Source organism: Zonotrichia albicollis, chromosome 6 (genome assembly GCF_047830755.1).
Source record: "Zonotrichia albicollis isolate bZonAlb1 chromosome 6, bZonAlb1.hap1, whole genome shotgun sequence".
In the NCBI taxonomy this organism is placed as follows: domain Eukaryota; kingdom Metazoa; phylum Chordata; class Aves; order Passeriformes; family Passerellidae; genus Zonotrichia; species Zonotrichia albicollis.
Genome location: NC_133824.1, coordinates 39824657 through 39845973, shown reverse-complemented (window position 1 = coordinate 39845973; position 21317 = coordinate 39824657). Strand labels below are relative to the sequence as shown.

Sequence of the window (21317 nt, the reverse complement as noted above, 5' to 3'; positions counted from 1 at the left end):
AAAAAAAAGGGTGTTAAATATTTCAGTAGGCATAACGATTTAAGCTGACATGGAGGTTGCTTAATTTCTGAAGGACAACTCCCATGAAGGTCTTGATGAGTTTTAAAAGATGCAATTCAACTTCATTCCTTTGACTTCTTAAGTGCCAAAGCACTCTTTCAATAACAAATGGTAGAAAAAAAAATTTAACAATTTGAAAAACCATCCTGAGAGTGCATGAGATATATCCCCAGGCTGATAGCCCCCAGTGCTAAAAACAGCCTTGCTGTCTGAGTATGCAGATTTTGAGCAAAGAGGAAGCAAATACAGGAATGAGGATGGTGTTTATACATGTCATAAAACTTCGTTAGCAGACATCACCATTTCCTGTCTGGGTTTAATAAAGGAATGATAATTATTTTCCATTATTACTAAGAGCTTGATATTTTTTAAAAAATACTGCACACAATAGTATCTTATGTACAGTCACTGTTGGTAATTGAACCGTAGCTGTCAAAACAAATGCCTGAAGAACTTGGATCTGGGGAATTCCAGTCCATGCTTGACCTAAGAGAGTGATTTATCATTCATCCAGATAAATGTCTGTGGCCTGCCTTGTCCTGTGCTCCCATTTAGCAAGCACAGGCCTGCAGCAGGCTACCAGGTATCACAGGACACTGTGTTCCTGTCTCTGGGCACTTCTCACTTGCCTGTGCCTGCAAAAATTACGGCCTGCCCTTCAATCCTTGGCCAGTAGTTCTTGTCTTATGGCTTGTATATAATATTTTCTTCTCCTTCTGGATCTGCGGTTTGCTTGGGTCTGTGGCCTTGCAGACAAAGGGTCTAGTCCTAGTTGTGCCAAAAATCAATGTGTGCACTTTGATGCATCACAAGTTAGGTCAGAAGGTGGTGCTGACCAGTCTGAAGTTAGGGCTAAGGCAGGGAAGCACTGGTGATGATGGAGGTTTGAACCTGAGGGCACCAACTACCAGGTCAGTGCACCCTTTGTGGGCTGCCCAGAACCTGAGTGGGAAGGTTTTCCTGCTTTCTGGAGGGCCCAGTCAGTTTGATAGTGTGATGGAAAATGAAAGGTGGTTAGGCTGAAATGGGCAACTTTGTGCAAAATTTTGTCCTCTGCTGTTACCTTTGAAACTACAGTTCAGTAACTGTTCCGTGTTTTCTGCTCTTACTGTGTCCATCAGCTACTGTAGAAGTCAATCTGGACGTAGTCAAGCTATGGAACAATGGAGAAGTCAGATGTTGTGATGAGGGGCCAGCCTGCAAGTGCAAACCAAATCCACCCAGAGCTTTTTGTCCCTAGCCAAGTGAAATAGGAAGATGTACTTTTTGTTTCCTCCCTATTCATCTTAATTCTCCAATTCACTAACATTTATCTTAAGTTTTTTTAAAATGACTCAAAGTTCTAGTAGTTCTACAGAGAGAAAGTTGATTAAAACTGTGTGGGTACTGCTGACCAAACAATGGAGTAGATTGGTCAGTATTCAGAAAAATAACAGGGATAATACTTCCTAGCTTTGGTATGTTTTTGGATGAAAAATAATGCATTGTTACCAAAGGGTGTTGCAAATCTGAAGTTTCTGAAAGAGCCTGAGTAAATCAACTCTTCCTTATCCTTTTGCTGGTATATGCCAAAGTATCTGGACTTGTTACACGTAGAAAAAAATAAGGCAGGACTCCACAGCTGTGGGAATAACTAATGCAAATTCGATCCATGTTCCCAGTGAAAGTAATAAAGTTCCTGCTTACAGGAACTCTCCCCATGACTTGTTTCCCTAAGGTCCCTGGAGAATAGTGGTGTGGGTGGAGTGCACAGGACATGAAGTAAAAATCCTGTGTGATAAACCTGTCTAAAAAGGAGTCTAATCTCCAAGGGAGACAATGGTTATCGTATAGCCATGGGCTACTCATTAACTTGTGGTTCCTAAACCAAATATTATTCCAGAGTGACAGCCAGCTACTAACATGAAACTATTACTTTTTAATCTCATTTTGGATTTGCTTTTTTTTTTGCGCCAGATTTTGAGGTTTAGTAGTAAATTGACAATGTGAGTTTCACAGCAGGCGCTCAGACCTTCAAAGAAAGAATGAGTTCTCCAATATGCTCTTGTTACAAAATCAAACTAAGAAGAGCTTCAGGTTAGCTAGGTTTCAGTAAATACTTTTTCTGCTTTATCATATGGATAAAAGCAACAGAGACCTCAAAAATAAGGGGGGGGAGAATAAGGCAAAAGCGGATTTAACGGCAATTGACGTACCAGAATACTTTGATAATAAAGAACAATTTTGGTGTATTGCATGACATGAGAAGGTTGGAATAATAATAAATAGGAAGAATTTTTGTATACAGCCCATAGCTGAGCTGAGGATTTAACTTCTGTGATTCGCTAAGGTAAATAATGAAATTCTGTAAAGATTAACGACATTAGCAAGAGTGCTAGCAGGGATAATGCTGGTTTTCAGTCCATGCATCTAAGCCGAGCAGTCAGTTGGGAAGAAATTTCTCTTGGGATGTGGTGCTGGGCAATTAGCTACATTTCCAGAGATTTATGGAGTCTTCTGACTCTTCAGTCTTCTGACTCCATAAATAGTGTTGGCTATTATCAGAATGGAGTTGTGGTCTTGGTAGACTGTTGTTTTGCATTATGGTAGTTCTGAGATGCAGAGGTAGATATTGAGAACATATTTACTTAACAGCACAGTAAAGCCTAATCTTTTGTTTGCAAATACCTCCCCTTTTCATGTACAGGAAGTTGAAATGCTTCATGAAAATCTGATTACTACAGAGGGACAAGAATGTAACTCCCTTCTAAAATACCTCTGGTAACACTCATTTCCAATATCTGTTTCGTACAAAAGTACTAAATGTACTGGTGTTTAAATCTGGAAAAAAAGCAGGTGTTTGTGTTTGGAAAACTTAAAGTGCTCATGGAATGCCTTTCCTCATGATATTTAAATCATTTTAAGCACATTTTCACCTCCAAGATGTCTGACAGAAAGATTAAGAAATTGATGCCTCTTTTTCATTGTTTTAAGTTAACACCTTTTTGACTACGGTCAAATTTTTCAGATTTATTATTCATGAAGTCAGCTGTCTTGTTAGCATATTTCATTCTTGCACTTGTTTAGGGGCCCTGAATTATGGTATGTGGTTCTGAAGGATGACATAAGTCACTCTTCTCCTGGTATTTGCTGTTCATTGTTGAAATGTCACCTTTGGGACTGTGACTATCATTCGACAAATGTTAATCTTTCCAGTAACTTTTAATGATCTTGATAATGCAATGATAATGAGAGAGGAAGATGGAAATGGTTATTAGGGGAGATGATTTGAAATTCTATGGACTTTAAAGTATTTCAGGTTATTAATACTGAATCATGGTGGCGCTCTTGCTTTTATTTCTAGTTTTCTAGAGGTGAAAATGTGCCACTTTTTCCCTTTCTTCCCCAGAAGGAGGTAAGAATTAAGGTAGAATCTGTTGTTTTAACATCATCAAGCATAGAATGCAAATTTGGCAATGAGACCCCTTGGTTGGTATGTGAGTTGTATTATTGATCTCCTGTTGTTTCTGTAATCTGTACTTGCTTGTTTTTCTTATGCTAGGTCTTTTTCAAAGGCAAGTATCTACTTGTGTTTTCAGAGAAGCCAGATGGTACATTGGCCTTGGTGGTCTTGAATCTGCAGTGCTTCCTGAACAGTTTAAATACTTGAAACTTGCTTACTCCTCTTGGTTACTCTGAGCTTAAGCTTTATAAATTTATATAAACTTCTGTCACAATCTGAAGAATTGTTTTCAGTCTGCTAATTTTTTTTGTGATTAAAACAAAATAATGTACTACAATATTAAAGTTTAGGCCTGTTTGCTAATTATAATGCTTGAATAGGAATTACTTTTGCATCTGGAAATAGGAAATAAAAAGATCATAGGTTGAAGGTGCTTTCCCTAAATGCATTTGCCATTTAAAATTATGTAAATGCCAAACTGAAATTTCTTCAGACAGAATGCTTAGTGTGAGGATCTGTGATAAAAAGAATGATTGAGGTTTTTTCTCATTAGATGACTGCTTTCCCTGTTGATGGGATTTTGTTGGTGTGAGTGCACAAGAGAGATCTCAGTATGTGTTCTAAATGCACTTTGTATTTTTCAGTTCTACGATTATTTCTATGGCACTAGCTTCATAAGCCTACCTTTATTTATGTGGTATAAACAGAGGAGAAAATCTTGATCAGGAGACATAGAAACACTAAGTATGTGGAAGAAGACAGAATTCTGCTGGGTATTGCAAGGACTACTATATAACCAAGCCAGTTCAAGCAGCTGATCAGTTAAATACTACCTGTGATTTGTTGGTATCATGCTGAGAATAAATCAGGTTTGTGTAGTGACTGGAAATGACCTTTTTACATTCCTTGGAACTTTTTTCCACTTTAGGCTTATGAAAACCTACTGCTCTTCCCTGGCTTCCTTCTTTAGTAGATTTTAAATAAAATTGTTATGAAAATATTGTGTACAGGTTATTGTGCCTGTAGATTTCTTGAGGATTTGCATTGGTTTAGGTAGTTCTGTTCAAAAGGTAACTAAAGTATGCGTTGCAGTGTCCAACATTTGAGTCTTGTACCTCTGCACTTCCTGGTGAGATTCAATTTTCTTTAAAATACGGTAGAACTTGGCTCATTCAGGTATTACATTCTCCTGAATATCTTGGAGAAGATGAAGTCCTGAATAATCTAAAGAATGACCTTGTCCTATGCCAGGGGAGCAGACGAGGCTGTAGCAGCTCTTACAAGCCTTTAATATGAAAAGGTGTGCAGATTTTTAAAGTGCTGTCTCTGTCCTCTTTTCTTTAAATGATATAGCTTTTAGCAACACAAACCAGTGAAGAAGTTGCTGATAAATTCTTTGGATAATTATGAAAATATTTCACATCTGGGAGTGGAAGGAAAGGAAAAAACCAAAGTTGAGCATACAGTACGTGCTTCCTCAGATGCACTGTGACAGCAACATCTGTAACCTTCCTGACAGATTTCAGTGGGTTACACCTTGCCCAAAGAAAAGCTGTCTGGATTTTTAGCATGGCTGTGCCAAAGCAGGAGCTTCCCTTTCTACAGGGGAGAACTGTTGCTTTCTATTGCTCCAGTTTCTCCTTCCAGTAAGTTTACTGAGGACAGCATTTCTCTTACCTTGCAATAATAATAAACAGAGCTGACATAAGCATGAAGTAGGTTTGTTTTTGAAGACTGCTTATCTTAAAAAAGCCCCCAAGTAATGATGGTGCTATTTTATGTTGATCCATGTTAAACTACAGTTGTGGCTGTTCTCAGTGTTTTGAGTGCTTTTAAAAATAAATTTGTGTTAAAAAAATTTGGAATGATTGTCCGTATGCCCCAGTAGCCCCTGCTTGCTTTAATTTTCACTACTGTGACTATGAGGGAGATATTTTTACCCAATATCTGACAAGTGAATACAAATTTCTTCCGTATGTGTCATTGCCATAGTTATTTTTTGGTTTTTTGTTTGTTTGTTTGGTTTTTTTTGTCATAGCTTGATATTATGAGAACAAAAGAAAGCTGGGGACCCTAGTGAAAATGTTAGAGAGGGATTAATGGAGCCTTGTAGCTATGGAGTTAAGCTGGGCTTCTGTTTTCACTGCCAGTGACATCTTGATTTATGCGTACTGGGGATGTTTTAAAACACAGAAGCCATAGGAAATAAGACAGTTTGCTTCTAGCTTGTGTTTTCTGCAGGGCTTCTTGGCTTTGCCTTCCAGTTAGACAAGAGTATTCAGAGCATAACCTTGCTGTTCCATCCTCTTGTTGCTGTTTATTTGTTTGCTGGTTATGTAAAGCTCTCGGCTTGAATTTGTTCTCCCCTTGCCCAAATATTCCTTGAAGATGTAAGTAGGGAATGTGCATACAAAAAAAAAAAAAAAAAAAAAAAAAAAAAAAAAAGAAGAAAAAATATCTTCTGTGTACATCCTGTTTTCAAACAATGTTATTTCCTTCAGTGTGAATGAGAATATGGCTCCAAGGGTATCTTCTGTGTGACCAAGGTGGGGACTGCTAAGGAGAGAAGTGCACAATACAGGGTGTAAGAGATGAGCAACGTGGTTTTAACTGATGGGTGGACTTGCCGTTCTTTGAGTAGTTGTGTACTACAGATATCTAAGTAGTCTAAATTCCAGTTCAGGATTTGAGTTTGTTGGGGGGAGGGTTGTTTGTTGGGGTTTTGTTTGTTGTTCTCAGGGTTCATAGTAAGAAAAAGGTGGTCAGTGTGGTAGGAGTTAGAATACTCACGCTGTCATTGTGGAGCAGCGTACCCGTACCCGCAGATGAGCTCGCACAAACGCTGTAGGCAGCAGTCTGGAACAGGAATATAAACTTCTCCCATCACTTATTCCAGAGGTGCGGATTGCTGAGGTAAGCAAGCCTGCAAAGTTGAGATGGATTAGCTGTAAAGTAAGCGTTAACTACTGTGAAAACAAGCCTTCTTCCCTTGCCAAGCACTTCGGAGTGGCCTGTTGCTGGTCACTTGCTAAAAGGTGACATAATTTGCAGTTCTAATAGTGTGACACCGTTTTCCTGCCATGCTGAAGTACTTCTCAGGATTTCAACATATATAAATATATTTCTAGTGAGCATAATTTTGCTTAGCAGTTTAATCTAAAAGCAGAATGATTGACAGAATTTTATTTTTATTACAAAGGCAGGAGCTTTTAGAATGTATCAAAGGAGTTTTCTTAGAAAGATGATGAATTTTAACCTCTAGGCCTGTCTCAGTGGTCTTTAGTATTAAGTTGCTAATACGAGGTACGGATTAGGATCTTCCCATTCAATGCAATCGTATTGCTTCGTTTTTTGTAGGCTTCTGTGAAACAGCCTCTTAAGCTAATGCAGTTGCAGTGCTAATAAAAAGTAAAATATGCGTTCATCTTTGCAAAAAAGTGTAGCTTCTACATGAGTGTAGAAGCTTCCTTGGTCCTTTAAGTGCTCTAAAAGAATAAGACTGATTTTTGCTACAGAGAATTCAGCCATAATACTGCAGTATTGGTTTTATCAGTAAGTCCTTGCATGGTGTTTGTCACCCATTTCTAATAGCATACCTAGACTTTTACACAGTGCTATCTCTTGTTTTTTGAGCTATGACAAAATATAGGTGATTCCTTTTTATTTTAGCAGTGTTTGAGGCTGAACATAATGAAAAGGCAAATTTATAGCACGTAGGTTTTAATATTTTTTCCCTGCTAGAATTCTCTTCCAATTCTTCTATTGTGAGAATATTTTGCATCATTGTACAGAAGAACTGGTTCTAATGTTTGTTTTGTCATATAACGAATCAATTTTGGTTTGGAAAGTTCCTCTCCCTAATTCCTATCTTTAAAGTCTTTGTTATGATTCTAATTAGTAGGTATTAGCATATGTATCAAAATGCAAAATGTGCAAGTACTATTTGGAAAATTAAATGCTAGATTTAGCTCATCATTTTGTATCATTGAGATTTATTTTGAACAAAACATTAGCACACTGAAGTATGAAAAGTATAAAATTATAGCATAAAATCAACATCAATAAAAGTCTGTCTCGTGTACATGGCTTTTCCCTCTCTTAGTATCCATGCAGCTGGGCAGAAAAAGCACCAGATAACAAACGTGTTGCTGCTCTTCATGCCTGAGACTGGAGGAGGTAAATGTGGAATTCACAACATGGAGTTGAAAATATACAAACGTTAAATTGCTTTTATAATATTGAGAATTGGGAAATGGGGTGGACCATTTGGAGAGGAAGGAGAGTTTTCCTCACCAGGCGTGTATTTGTTCTGTCAGTTGTAATAATGGGCAATAACAATGTAAATGTTGTTACCACCATCCCTGCCATAGCCACAGCCATGGGCTGGAAGAGCCTCAGCCCAGGAGCTCTAGTGACACCAGGAGCTGTGCCCAATAATTTCTACTGTGATCCTTCCCCTATTTTTAAAACCTTCTCTTCTGGAAAAGGTGAGAAGGGAGGTGAAAAGAGCTGTCGGACTTCCTAAGTTTTTCAGATTTGGCACAAATATCTCATTTGGTATCTTCTGCTCACTACATATTACATTATTTTCTAATATATATGCTTTACTTTTACTCCAGAAGAGACAAAGCAACTGAAACAACTTAAGCTGAAGTAAGAAGTGAAGAATCAGTAAAGGCAACCTTGAAGATTTTCTGTGGAACTGAATTTTAGGTACAGTTTTACAAGGAGATGCAGGTCTTGATAAAAAGCACCACAGTATCCTATAACAAAATTCTTGCAATCACACAAAGACACTGCAATTTATGCCATAGTTCCCTGAGCACTTTGAGACTGCTGAGAAGTGCCCTCCTCTCACTGTTGGAGCTGTTTATTCCTCTCTTTGCCAGCTCAAGTGCTTGAGTGCTTGGGAATTGGATCCTGCTACCAGTGATGCAGCTTAAAGCTAATGGAAAGAAAACAGCATTTTATTTCAGTTGGGATCAATTCCTGATCCAATTCACTGTACAGCTGCACAAGTACCTCTGCATGGGAGAGGCACAGAGGGAAGATTGGAGTGATAGAAGGGGGAGTGTGATCAATTGTAATGGTGGTAGTGACAGTTTGCTGGCTTGATGTATTAGTGGAACAGTGTTATTAGGTGCTATGGAAACTTGTTAAGTGCTAGACAAGATGAAACCTTTTTTTCTGTAAAACAGTTTAAAATAATCCATTTTCAGTTAAGTAATATATCCTCTGAGAAATAATTGTTCCATTGTCTGTGCAGTTGATCTTCACATTTGCTACAGCTGTGGAGCCAGAAATGTCACTGACAGAACATGCTTCTGTTTGGTGGGAGAAAATAACTTCAAGTGTGGTACCAAAGTGTCATCAGTCAGGATGGCAAAGCTGGTAAGCAGAAGATAAGAGGGGCCAGGGCAGTTGCAGAAACAAGCTGCATGTCAGCTTGCTGGTTATGCTGTTTTAATTGCTGCAGATTTCACGAGAGTTTGTGGTGATGGTTTGTATGTACGTGTGTCATTTTATGGGGTGGTGGGGAATGCTAATGTGGTTCATATGCTTCAACAGATGCTCTAGCACACTTTCCATAGATGTAGTTTCTGACTGAGTCTTAACCTTTCTAACTTGATTATCATTTTTTGAAGAATAGTTTGTACATCAGTGTATTTTCTGCTAAAATTAGACTGGCTGTCTTTTATACGCAAGTTGCTTTGCCACAGCAAAGTGCATGCAAATTGGAATAATTCTGTATAATTTCTTTTGTGTTCTGTCACCCTCTATGGTAACAGCAAAAAACTCAACTCCAAGTTATGCCTGTCTTTTGCCTCTTTTTTTTCTGCTGACATAACACTTGGTACTCTGAGATGCTGTGTGTCCTGGGGACAGAGATGGATTCCCTTGGTGGATAGTCACATGTAATCTTTTGGTAAAGACTGACTTAGATATAACACATTGCCCATTGCTGGGGGCAGCTGTTAGGTCTGAAATCCTGTTGATTGAATAGGTGATTATAGAAGAATAATGATAAAATGTACTCCCTCTCTTAGTGCCACAGATGGCAAACTCATGCAGGCCAGGGCACCAGAGGGAGGTTAGGAAGTAGGATGTGCATCACATACTGTCTATTGCCACATGCTCAGACAGATGTTTTGGTATGTAAAAATCTAGCATGGAACTTATGAAATATATGCACTTACTATGAAATGACATCAAGTTCTTTACTAAAATCAATTATAACAGAATGTTCTTAATTTGCTTTCTTTGCAAATTGTACTGTTTTGTGTGACTCACTGAAGATGACTAATTCTGTTCACCCTGAATTTACCTAGCTGCCATTCAGAGTACATTTCTTGTGACTCAGTTCATGCTTAAAATTTCTGATTTTGTGCACATTTTCTCAATAATATTTGTGCTTCCAGCATGCAAGGGGAAGTGTCTTAATACACTTGTTACAGGACCAGCATGCTGTGCTCAGGCACAGTGCTTTAGAGGTCTCCAGTGTATTGTGAAATGCAGCCATGTATGTTTATCAGGAGCAGCTGGTTTTGTTCTGTGGATGGCTCCATTTGGGGGGAGGGGGAGAGTGCTGGTGGCTTTTAGAGATTAGCTGGTGGCAGTTTTGCTTGGGAAGTACATCAAGTTTTAGCAGAGCTACTGTAAGAGAGGAGCTGGAAAGCGACAGTGCACCAGCCCTACTGATCTTTTTGTGTGAGAAGAAGCCTTTGGGATTTGGTCATCTGGCTGTGGGTTGAACTGCAGCCTTCATTAGAGGAATGTGTAACACTTGCTACTGAAATAAAGATCTCGCTGAGCTGGTACAGGCGACATTTGGACACGCAAGGCCTAGATGAGACATCAGAGCAGCTGTGTCCTTGTGCAAGCGAGAGGGAGGCTGTCCGGTTTATTGGATCTTGTCAGATCATGGCAGTGCATGCTTCTTAAATCCCTCGGGCTAGGGAGGGAGTGTTGAAGTAAGGATGGCTTATTTTAGGTAAACAGATTTAGACAGCAGTCTATTTTCTTGTTGCTTTCTTGCTAAGAAATGTGGGGACATCTCACGAAAGGCTAATGTTCAATCTTTGAAATGCTCGTGTCTGACGTGTTTTGTGGGCAGGAGCTGCATGGCAGGTATGAGCTGGGCATGCAGCAGCCTGGTTAATTCTGGTGCCTTTTGTTTCACTTCAGGAAGTGGTGGATGTGTGTTTGCTTTTAATGCCATTCATATTCACCTGCTTGTTTCATCCTTTTTCCTAAGTGGGTATTGATTAAGCATTGACAGTAAAGATTTGCTGATCTTACTGCTTCCTTCCGTATTGAAGTGAAACTGTGAATTCTTTTCACACTGAAAGAACAATGGAAGACTTCTGGATTTATTCTTGGCTGCTGGAACTTTGTATATTTGGAGAAACAGGGATTTTGTGGGATGTTCAGCACTCTTGTAGTATATAAGTTATTGCCGTGCTCAGGTCTTCTACCTGTTTTTAATATATGAAGCAAATGCTTTGCTCTTCAGCTATGCAGAAGGGACTTGTGACTAATGCCTGTCAAACAAGTGCTGTACTTTGTTTGATTATCTTTATCTTGGAAGGGACAGCCTTGCTCCTGCACATCAGAGTGCAGTTCTGTACTGTGTCTTGCTGTGCTTGGAGAACTAATTACTACATGGGAATGGATTCCTCTTTGTTGGAGAGGAAGGTCCCCTGTCTTTTGCAGCTTAGACCTGGCTGATACAGTACTGGCTGATCTGAGAAGTGGGAGGAGGACAGATAAATTTTGGGGCTGAAAATCAGACATAAGAGACAAGTCAGTAAATAAAATCTCTTCAAAGGCAAACATGTTAGGTTTGAACTGCAGAGTAGACACAGAACAACTGAGTAGTACATGAGAAAGAACTTATTCTGTGCATATACTCTGTATGGCTGTGGTAGTTAACTTGATGTCCAGAATGATAAACTGGACGTCATAATCTTGTCTTCTAAGCTTTTAAGTAGCACTTTTCACTCCATCAGAGTAGAGTAATACAAAAAATGATGATTTAGGCTGTGGTGCCACTGAGAAAAACGATGATGTGATTTTCTTGAATCTGTCATGCCACTATAGTAGAATACTGCTGCTTGGTTAGTCTGTCATCTTTAGGAGACTCTGAGATGCTCTACCAACAATTTGTGTCTGTACTCAGTGACTGTGGGACAAGAATTTTGTGGGATGAGGGAGAAAGTTAATGGGGGCCAATAAGATATAGGCATGCCTTTTCATGTTGATAATAACAAAGTGAACGTCATTTTGGAAAACAGTAGTTATTGTATCACCTATGGCTGAGTAGTCCCAGATCTAAGCATAAAACTTTGAATTTTTGGAAGTTGTTTGGAAGGGAGTAATAGAAGACCAGTAAATGAAGAGGCTGATAGGGCTTGCTTCTTTAATTTAACAAAAAACTTTATTGAAAATTTTAAAATAAATATTTTGAATGAGTGATAATGTGTGTGTGGATTTGAGCACTTGGGAGAGACATCCTTAATCCAGCTTCCACCTGTTTCCTGAAATCAAGCCTTAAAAAGTTCTGTAGTTTAATTGTAAACTTTAAAGTTGTTTTTCCCCTCCTCACTGTAGTGCTTTACTCAGTGTAATTGGGAACACTTTACAATAGTAATGAACTTGGCAAGAGAAGAGCGCTTTGCCTGCTGCCAGAGTAAAGCAAATAAACAAATAAGGAAAACAAAAGAAGATCCCTCCCTGTCCCCTTGGCGGGTTGCAGGAGCGGCTGGCACTGCTGGACATGCTGGCGGAAGGGTGGAATGTCCTGCCTTGCATTCCACGCAGATGGCCTGGACCCCGGCCACCCCAGCAGAGCAGAAAATACTGTGCTCTCAGCCATGCCACTTGTGATTTAATTGGGACTGAAGCTAACTTTAAAAAGCACTGCATCATCAATTAGAACTGTTTTTATGTACTTCCAGAAGCTAAACAACCGTTTTGCTAAGGAGAAGTTGAATTCTTCCATAAGACAAACATTAGTGGGATCTTCATTTTAAGGATAATATCTTTTCTTTTTCGGGTATCTTGCCACTCAGAAAAGCTCAGTATCCCATCTGAACACAGCACAGGCATCACCTGAAGAGAGTAATTTTTCTGTAGTCTCATCTTCTGGTTGTCAGCAAAATATTAGCTTTCTGCTTTCAAGGATGGTGGCATAATGCTTCTGGTATTGTGCATACCAGTGCTAATGCTCAGGGGCATATTTGGGACTGCTGGTATATATATATGCAGAGCTCTGGTGGTCAGTATTGCCTCCTGATAAAATTCAAGTGAAAAAGCTTTGTAGCACTCTTGCCAACTTGCACTCCCAAATTCTGAGCTAGGATCTGAGTATTTTATGTATTAAGACTGACTGCAGAAGAAATGTGCTGGTTCTTGCAAGACCAGGCACTCATCTGAGCATGTCTTGCAGTTTGCTGTCTGCAGCACTGATTACAATAACAGCTCCTTAGCATTAATCAAATCTGCAGGTAGCAGGAGAGAGGAATGATGCTCCTTTCCTGTAGTTTAACTACTGTTTGGTTAGTCACCATTCAGGAAACAAACCCCTATAACCTTAACTAAAGGATGCAGTAATGGTGCTTTGTAGTTATTTATCGGGCAAAATCTGATGCTGTTAGGGAAGTAGAACACCCTGTCCTTAATTGAAGGATGTGATAATGATGCTTTGTAGCTTTCTAGTAGGGAAAATCTGTGATTAGTGTCACATGTTGTTTTCAAATCTGGACATAGAATAGTTCATGTTTGTGGGATGAAATAATTTTAGGAAAAACATGGAAAACTCCTTCACCTAATTCTACAATGCAGTCTTTACACTGTGGAATTCAGGCTGGTATTTCAGTGTTTTCTAATGGTTGATAAGAAATTGTTCCTCACAAGTGATGGAAATATAAAATCTGGAGTATGATTTCCACCAGGTGTTTAATGACTGGGAGGACAGTGCTGTTTAGAAAACTAAGTCCAAGTAGTCAATTTCCAGCAAAATATTTCAGGAATGCTATGCAAATCCATATATTAGAATAACAGAGCACAAAGCAGATTGTCTCACTTGAGCCCAATGGGTGTTTAAAGCCAGTGCTATCTCAAGAGCCACCTAAAGCTTTGTGAAGCAGGGAAGCACCCAGTGTGCAGGCACCTACCATCTGCATGCTCCTGGTGCTGGAGTGCAGAGGGAGAGGTGAAACTAATATTTGTGGCCTTGCAGGTTTGTGCTGTGACCTGCTGTATGAGTTTAAGGGGATTGTGCAGCTGTGAAAGAACACAACTGCAAACGGGAGGTATTTCCTTGTGGTGAAAACAGCCAGCAGCTGTTGGATGAGTGTCTTTTGTTGCCCTACCAGAGTCTGAGCCAAGTTTCAGATTCACAACATGAACTTTTTGAAAAACTTTGTGCTGCACCAGAGCATTTTTCTGTGCAGGTGAGTGTATGGTAGTTACTCTTGCATTATTTTCACACGGAAAATGAAAAAACTAAATCACAGGTCATTTTAAGATTTGGTGTGTTGGTTTTCCAGTGTTTATAATTCAAACCTGCAGCTCTTAAATTCCTGCTGATAATGTTTTACAAACCTTCACAAAACTGTTGGACAGTTTCTTCACTTCCCCATAAATATGGTTTAATGGTGCAGGTTTCATTCTAATGGCTCTGATTATGCTTGGCCTTCCTATTTACTCTGAAATGTTTTTCCCTCAGCTTAACATTGCTTTCAGATACCAACAAGAGGACAAATTACTTGCAGTACCAGATAAGTATGTACATGGCTGTCTGAAAAACTCTTAATTTTTTTCATCAGTGTATATTTCATGATGTCTGTTCTAGAATGTCCAAAGGCAATTACCAAAAGCAAATCAATGCTAGATGATAATTCTAAGAGAAGTGTACTGCCTGGAGCTGCTTATTTAAATATCACCTTCTTGCTAACTAAAATTGGAGGGAAAGGATTACATTAGCCAGTTAAAAAGGACAACAATCCCTGTTTTAACAGGCCATGTAGCTTTTTCCACTGTTCTCAGCATCCCTTGGCTTGCTTCATGAAGCTGAAGAGAGAAACCTGAAATACATTCTGTGTTGTATTGAGAATTGTTGTTTCTTCATTAGCCAGTGTCCTTCAGCAGTATTTATAATGGTGGTGCTGTGATTTACTCATGAATTTTAGGTTCTGTTTAGCTTAGAGTTTCTTGTTGATGATCAGTCAGTCTATTTCTTGCCTGAGTTGCTTGTAGGAACATCTGTGCACCTCTGCTTCCAAAGTCTGGATTTGGTTGTGATAAACATGTGCTATAAGCCTATCACAGAGACAAGACTGAAAAGTTATCTGCTCTCCACCCTCTCTGAGTCCTTGCAGAACCATTTCTGGTGAGGATGATAAAATACCTCTACGCTGGCTCTTTGCAGTTAAGTCTTCCTATATTTACAGAGGGAGCAAGGGAGAGAATTCTGTTGTGTCCATGTTGTTATCAATATTTGCTAGGAGAATTTACGAAGAAATGCTGGTGAACGTGGAATAAAATGATATGCTTAACAAGTGGAGCTGCTCTTGATGTGACTAACTGGATTTCAGGTTTTCTTGCTGTCTCTACAGAGAGCTTGTTTAGGACTCCAGTAGAGCTGGGTTTTTATTTAGAATTTGGCCATTAGCATGCCAGGTGACTTCAGACACATCTCTCTGGCTCCCTTTTGTCTTTCACTTCCCATTTCTAAGAGGGTAACTTCCAGGCACGTTTTGAGAACTGCTGATATTTTAAAGACTCACATATAGTGATAGTCTTGAGATACTTAGTCTGCATCTTGTTAAGCTGTTGATAGGATTAAAGCATTGGTAAATATGATAAACATGGAGATAGGCTAAGGCACAAATGAACTTTTTTTAGTTCTTTCCTCTGGATGACTTTTTTATGCACACAGACCCTGGTACCAGAAAATGCAGCACACCTTGAATATAGGGAATGGCTTGCCACTCGTAACTCCAGGCTGTGGTTGAATTTCAGAGTGTCTTCTCTCCCTAGTGTAAGAGCGGGGTACATAGGTTGCAGTTTGTTTTCCATTGGGCAGTATGGATAGAGTTATCTCTGTGAGCTTTGCTCTCACTTGTTGATTTTGGAGAAACTTTGTGGGTGTAGGTTCTGCAGTGATTGCTATCGCAGCACCTCAGGGATGGCTGATAACCTACATCCACTGCTGCAGCAGCACTGCTGAAGCAAGGGCAGGAGTCAGAACAATGACTTAAAGTTTTCAGCTGCTGGAAAGAGTCTTGCAAATCACATTAAAAATGTTTAAAAATGGATATTCTATGTACATTTCATACTCTTCAGGCTAACAGGGAAATTTTTGCTTGGGTAATAGCCTAGCCTACCGAATGAGTATTGTGCATAGTAGTGAAGAATTTAAGCACTCTTCATTCCAGCTAAAAGGGAAAATTAGCAGCAAACCATTTAAAGAAACCACCTTGAAATTTCTGTACCATTCTGATATTTTATGTGGGTTTCTGAAAAATTGTAAATGGAATATTTTCCCTGAAATGGGGAAAAAGTAATATTTTTACTAAGCCACACTGTCAAAAATCCTTATATTTTGACTGATTGGATTATAAGAAACAACACTTGTGGTAGCCCATGAAATAAGCGATATTGGTAGTGAGGACAATGTTTTGAAACACAATGATTTCAATTCAGATTGGCATGTTTATACATTTTTTAAAAGTAAGCAAGAGTTGGCAATAGAGCTACTGTTGTATTTTGTTTCTAAGTTATCTGTGAAACACTACCAGGAATTTAAGATACATCTGGCATTACAATAAGTTGAATGAGTTCTGGCAGCAATACAGAATACAATAGAGACCTCTAAACAGTGTTTTGAGTGCTTTACTTTTTAGGGTAGACAGATCTCCTCCTTACACCACATTTTGAAGGAAGCTCTGAAAACAGCAGTGATGCAGCAGGTCTGTCAGTGAGGCATGCTTGACCATCCTGGATGGGTTTATTTTGCTTAGAATATCCAGCCCTGAGTCAGAGGGAAGGAAATGTGACACTGTTGGGTCCTGTGGCTTCAGCTTAGATTTCCATCTACGTCGTTGCTCAGGCTTTGAGTTTCTTATTGTTTCTTTACTGTGGTAACGTGATAACTATGAACACATTTTTCACTAATAATTTTTATTTGGAGGTCTGGGATATGCTTGTCTGTGAAGAGGTCTATAACAGCAAACTTCATACTTAAAACTAGTTTGTCACTTGTGTTTAGTCATCACCAGAGAACAGAGTGCCCTGATTTTCATTTAAAAAAACCCCTTCCAATTTCGCTTATTGGCTTTTAAATCTGTAATGCATTTGCCTGTTAGGTAATACATGTTTTAAATGTATTATTCATGACTGAGTGTTTTCAAGGGTGATTTCCCTCTGCTGTGGACTACTGCATCTTTACAAACAGTTTCTGCAGTCCCTGGGAAGGAAATAACTTGAAAGATTCCATTATCTAAAGAAGTGATTTCCCACTAAGGAGTTTCTTTAAGAGGAAGGCCGCCACTAATATTAAGGATCTGAAATACACATTCCACATTCATCTCTTCCTGAGCGATAGATGAATTGCCCTTCAGTTTTTTAATTTCAAGCCATGTTTCTGCTGTCAAGTAAGAATGTCACCTGATGTACGAGGTGTTTCTCATTAGGCTGTGAGATTTCTATGGGAACCAAGACCTTTAAGAAGGGGAAGCTCTGCCCTTGCTGCTGCCCTGGGTTTAAGCAGCTGCCCTAAACTGACAGCTATGCAGAACTGTGCAGCTTCTTAAGCTTAGCAAGTTATAAATGGTGTTCCTCATAACGACCTTGGGAGGTGAATATTGTGTGTCCCAGGCGCACATGGAGGAGATGGAGGGTGTTGTGCTTTGGGTCTCAAGTAACACATTTCCAAAGGAACATTGTGCAGCCTCAAGCAAATTGAGAAGATACATGCTCGTAGGAAGGATGCTGCTGCTTCTATTGCAAGTATAATTCTGGAAGTGTAATGATAATGAGAGGAAGTGGAGGACTTCCTGCATTAGTTTTTGTGGCTGTGTGAAGGGGCTGTCTGAACTGCAGCTGTGTTGCACAACAGATAAAAGTTACGTTATGCTGGGCTAAGTCTCCTGAGATGTGATCTAATACACCTCCTCTTCGTGCTGCATGCACAGTGGTTAAATTCTTATTAACCTGGGAGTCAGAACAGCAGCAGTATTCACTGGGTATGCTGCTTGTCTCTGGATTTTACTTCAAGTCAATTGCTTTCCCACTAAATGTGTTGGTGCTAGAGTACGTTCTTAAAATACAATTCATCCCTTTGGGAAAAATTTCCACAGTAAACTAATTACTTATCTAAGTAAAGGGTCTGTGCAAGCTGGGAGGGAAAGTGTGTCATGGCAGACCTTTAATGTTGTGATATCCCTCTAACAGGCCTCTAAGCAAGAAAGGGACACATTCTAAATGTGGAAATGATTCATTTTTTTTTCGAAAAAGCTCAGGATATATGTTGTGTTCTGAAGGGAAGATGGTTTCCTAAATTCCTTTCTGCAACATCCAAACTACTTTTACCTAATTTCTAGAAATTTACCTAATTTCTAGATTTGACTTCTGCACCATGGATTTATAAAGCAAATTGATGAAATGTTACTGAATGTATTTTATTTATAGTCTTTTTGGTGATGACTACTAAAATGTTAATCATGCTTATCTGTTCAATGTGTTGTTTTGTAACATTGTTACAGTGGCTCTGGTGAGTGGTTTTTCTATGTATTCCATGTACAATGTTAGTTTCTTTTTCAGCTTGTAAGTTCGCTTGAATGGTTTCTTTTTTTAAGGCCTGGGACCTTCATGAACTTTACTGTAGGGTGATTTTGAGGCCAGTATGTGAGACATCTATTTAAGGTGTAAGGAGAAGTGAGGCCTGTTTCTCTTCTGCCTTTGTGGGGGTATTGTTTTGTACCCTCTGTGTAGCAGGAGAAGTGCTTTGGAAAGTGCACATTTTGGAAGGTGCTTTTTTTGTGTCTGTGGATGGGAAGCATTACTGTGCTGATCAGCTGGTCAGTGAGAGCTTTTCAGAAAGAGTAACACATGCCAGACTTAATTAGCTCTACTTTGGTGGCTGATAGTGTTTTTTGGGTTTGATTTGGGGTTGTGTGGTTTTTTGGTTTTGTTTTTTTTTTTTTGGAGTGGTCATAATGACCACTCAAGTTGAATAACTTACAGAATCAAATATACTGTAGTCATGGGGGGTGGAAGGAACCATAGGTGAAAATAGCTTGGTGCATCTGGGAATTTTTATAACAGAGAAAATAATACTTTGGGAAAATCAGCTTGATTTTCCTGTCATTGTGCTTTACTGCAGGTGTGTATATCCTGTATTAAACCAGGCAAACTAGAAATGTCCTGTTTCCCAGCAACCCAAAGGGTGTGTGTTTGCCTTTGATAACTGTGGTATGTTTAAAGTCACATATTTGAAGATAATTGAGGAGTCTTCTACTTTCAATGCAGAATAAGATGGATTAGGTCATTTCTGTTAAGGACATAATGCTGACTTTGGCAGTTAGCTAGACACAAGATTTTATGATGAGATACTGATCTTGTGGTGTAAGTTACTGTAGAAAAACCAGAGAACTCTGTAAAGAGAACACTGCAGACAAGGGTGGCAGTCACACTATAAAAGCTGGTCCATTATGTAACATTAGGATGAAAAGAAGCAGAGAGAAGCTCAATTTCCAGAGTCCAGTTGCTTCCCTACGTGCAATGCTCTAGATAATGCAGGAAATAAATACATACAAATGTACATTCAGACGAATACCTAAATTTTCTAAGTGCATAAGAAGGCTGAATATTAAATTTTTCGGATCATTGCAGGCCACGTGTTTACCTTTTTGTGTGTGTGTTGATGTCTTTCTGAACAGTTTGACTCAAGAGAACTAAAACATGGATTTCCTGTTCTTTAAGAGGAAACTGAGTGTGCTGTCAGATCTTCTTCAGCTGCCTTCAGTTATTTTACCTATGTAGATGTGAAAGGACAAACCATAGACTAGCCTGCCCGTTCAACTGCCTGTGTTATAAATCTCCTCTAGCATTGGGCAAGGACAACTTTCCAGAATATGCTGGTCTTCTCAGGCTTCCCAAAAAACATCTCAAAGCTCCCTCAGCTAGAGGGAAGCATGCTAATTAAGGAGAAAAATGTTTTCTTTCTGTACATTCATATATCAATAAATTCAGAAACACTTTGCATTACTTTTATTATAATTTCTGTGTATTGCATGGATATTAGTTTCTAAGGAAATGAGTATTTTATCCAGATCCTTTTATTTAGGAAGTTTGCTCTGGTGGTGGTCAAATTTTGTCACAGTATTACAAATAAGTATTTGTATTTTTTAATTACTTAATCACCTCCTTTTCTGGAATTTCCTTTTCTGGAATTTCCTCCACAGCTAAGAGCTGTGGATGCCATAAGCATAAGTGCACCTTGCATGAAATCTCAGTCAGGATCATAGCAACAGAATTATTTGATGTCTTTGGTTATTAAATAGATGAAAATAATGCAACACATAGAGTTGTCAATGATGCTCATGTAATCTGTCCTTGCAGTCCATGCTTCTAACTTCCCTTTTAAATGTGCAGAAGAGGCCTACATGGATTAAAGGTCACGGTATGTGTATTGCTGTCAGAGTGCATTATTATGGCAAATTGATGCATTTTGTTCCGTGTCCTCAGTCTCTGTGGGTTGTAATTTCTGTGAAAGGTGGAGATGAATAAACTTGTCTCATTTTATTATTGTAAGATGAAATAGGCATGAATTTCTCATGGTTCTGAGCTTTCTGCCCAGTTCTTGTACTCTGCCTGGAACAGTCTTCCTGTAATTATTCCTTTTAGCTGGGCAGCCTGAGTCCAGCCTTACCTTTATGAAGTTTTGCTGTTTTAATTATTAATGATGGAGAAGGTGTGTTTCTATGGGCAGGCAGGTCTCTCCTGTGGTTTATTGAAGGGAGCTTTAGAATTTAATGAATTTTTATTCTGTGGGCTGATAAATCTAATAGAAGGTGTGGGTAAAAGAAAAAAAAGTCAGTTCCTGCAGGCCCTTTGATGCTATGGATGCTCTTTGTATGCTTGCAGAGTGAGTGGTTCAGCAGGAGCAGTGACTCCCCACCACACAACTGAGCCTATGGCACTGAGTGAGTGATAATGTATGGTGAGGCTGCCAAGCAGCAAGATAGAGAGTGCTGTAGTGACAAAGCATGTGGCAGCACTTGGGGCTTTCCAAGAGATAAGCTAGCTGTAATGCTCTTGATTTCTAAGGAAGAAATTGCTAGAAACACGATACAGTTTTATCTCAACAAGACTGGCTTGGACTAGGCTAGATGTGTTATTGCTTCTGTTGTTACAGGAACAATTTGGTTCCATCTCTTTTTTAAGGTGTGTATATACCATCTTTCTTCAAAAAACCCAAACCTGACACCAATTTACAAAAGGCACTTCTTTTCTCAGTTTCACTGTTTTCCTTCAGTCAGCTGGTAATGAGGTTACATAAGTTAAACTGGGTCTGTCTCCTCTTGAATGCAGTGATTAGTGCTCTGACTAAACAAATCCAAACTGTGCACACAAGTGTAGCTGAAGCAAGGTAGGGGGGCAAAATGAGATTACTGGGTAAAAAAATGTGGTTCAACATGAGTTTCCTTTTTGAGAGGCTTATATGGGGTTCAGAGTGAGGACAGTGGCTTTGAAACTTCTATGTATCGAGTGTCATTTTTAGACATTTTTAGCTCTAATTTCATGAAGA

At 39.1% G+C, this 21317-nt stretch overlaps 1 protein-coding gene across 2 annotated transcripts in view; it reads left to right on the top strand.

Annotated features, from left to right (window-relative positions):
* The window catches only part of MOB2 (MOB kinase activator 2), a 110287-nt gene that overhangs the window by 10277 nt on the left and 78693 nt on the right, over positions 1-21317 (top strand). Inside the window, exon 1 of one of the 2 annotated variants that reach the window (XM_026793165.2) lies at positions 8766-8893. The exons of the other annotated variant lie outside the window; for it this stretch is intronic. Coding sequence (XP_026648966.1) covers positions 8805-8893 — 89 coding nt within the window. The 5' untranslated portion in view covers positions 8766-8804. Of the gene's footprint in view, positions 1-8765; positions 8894-21317 lie in introns of those variants that run through there. 2 annotated transcript variants of the gene reach the window in all.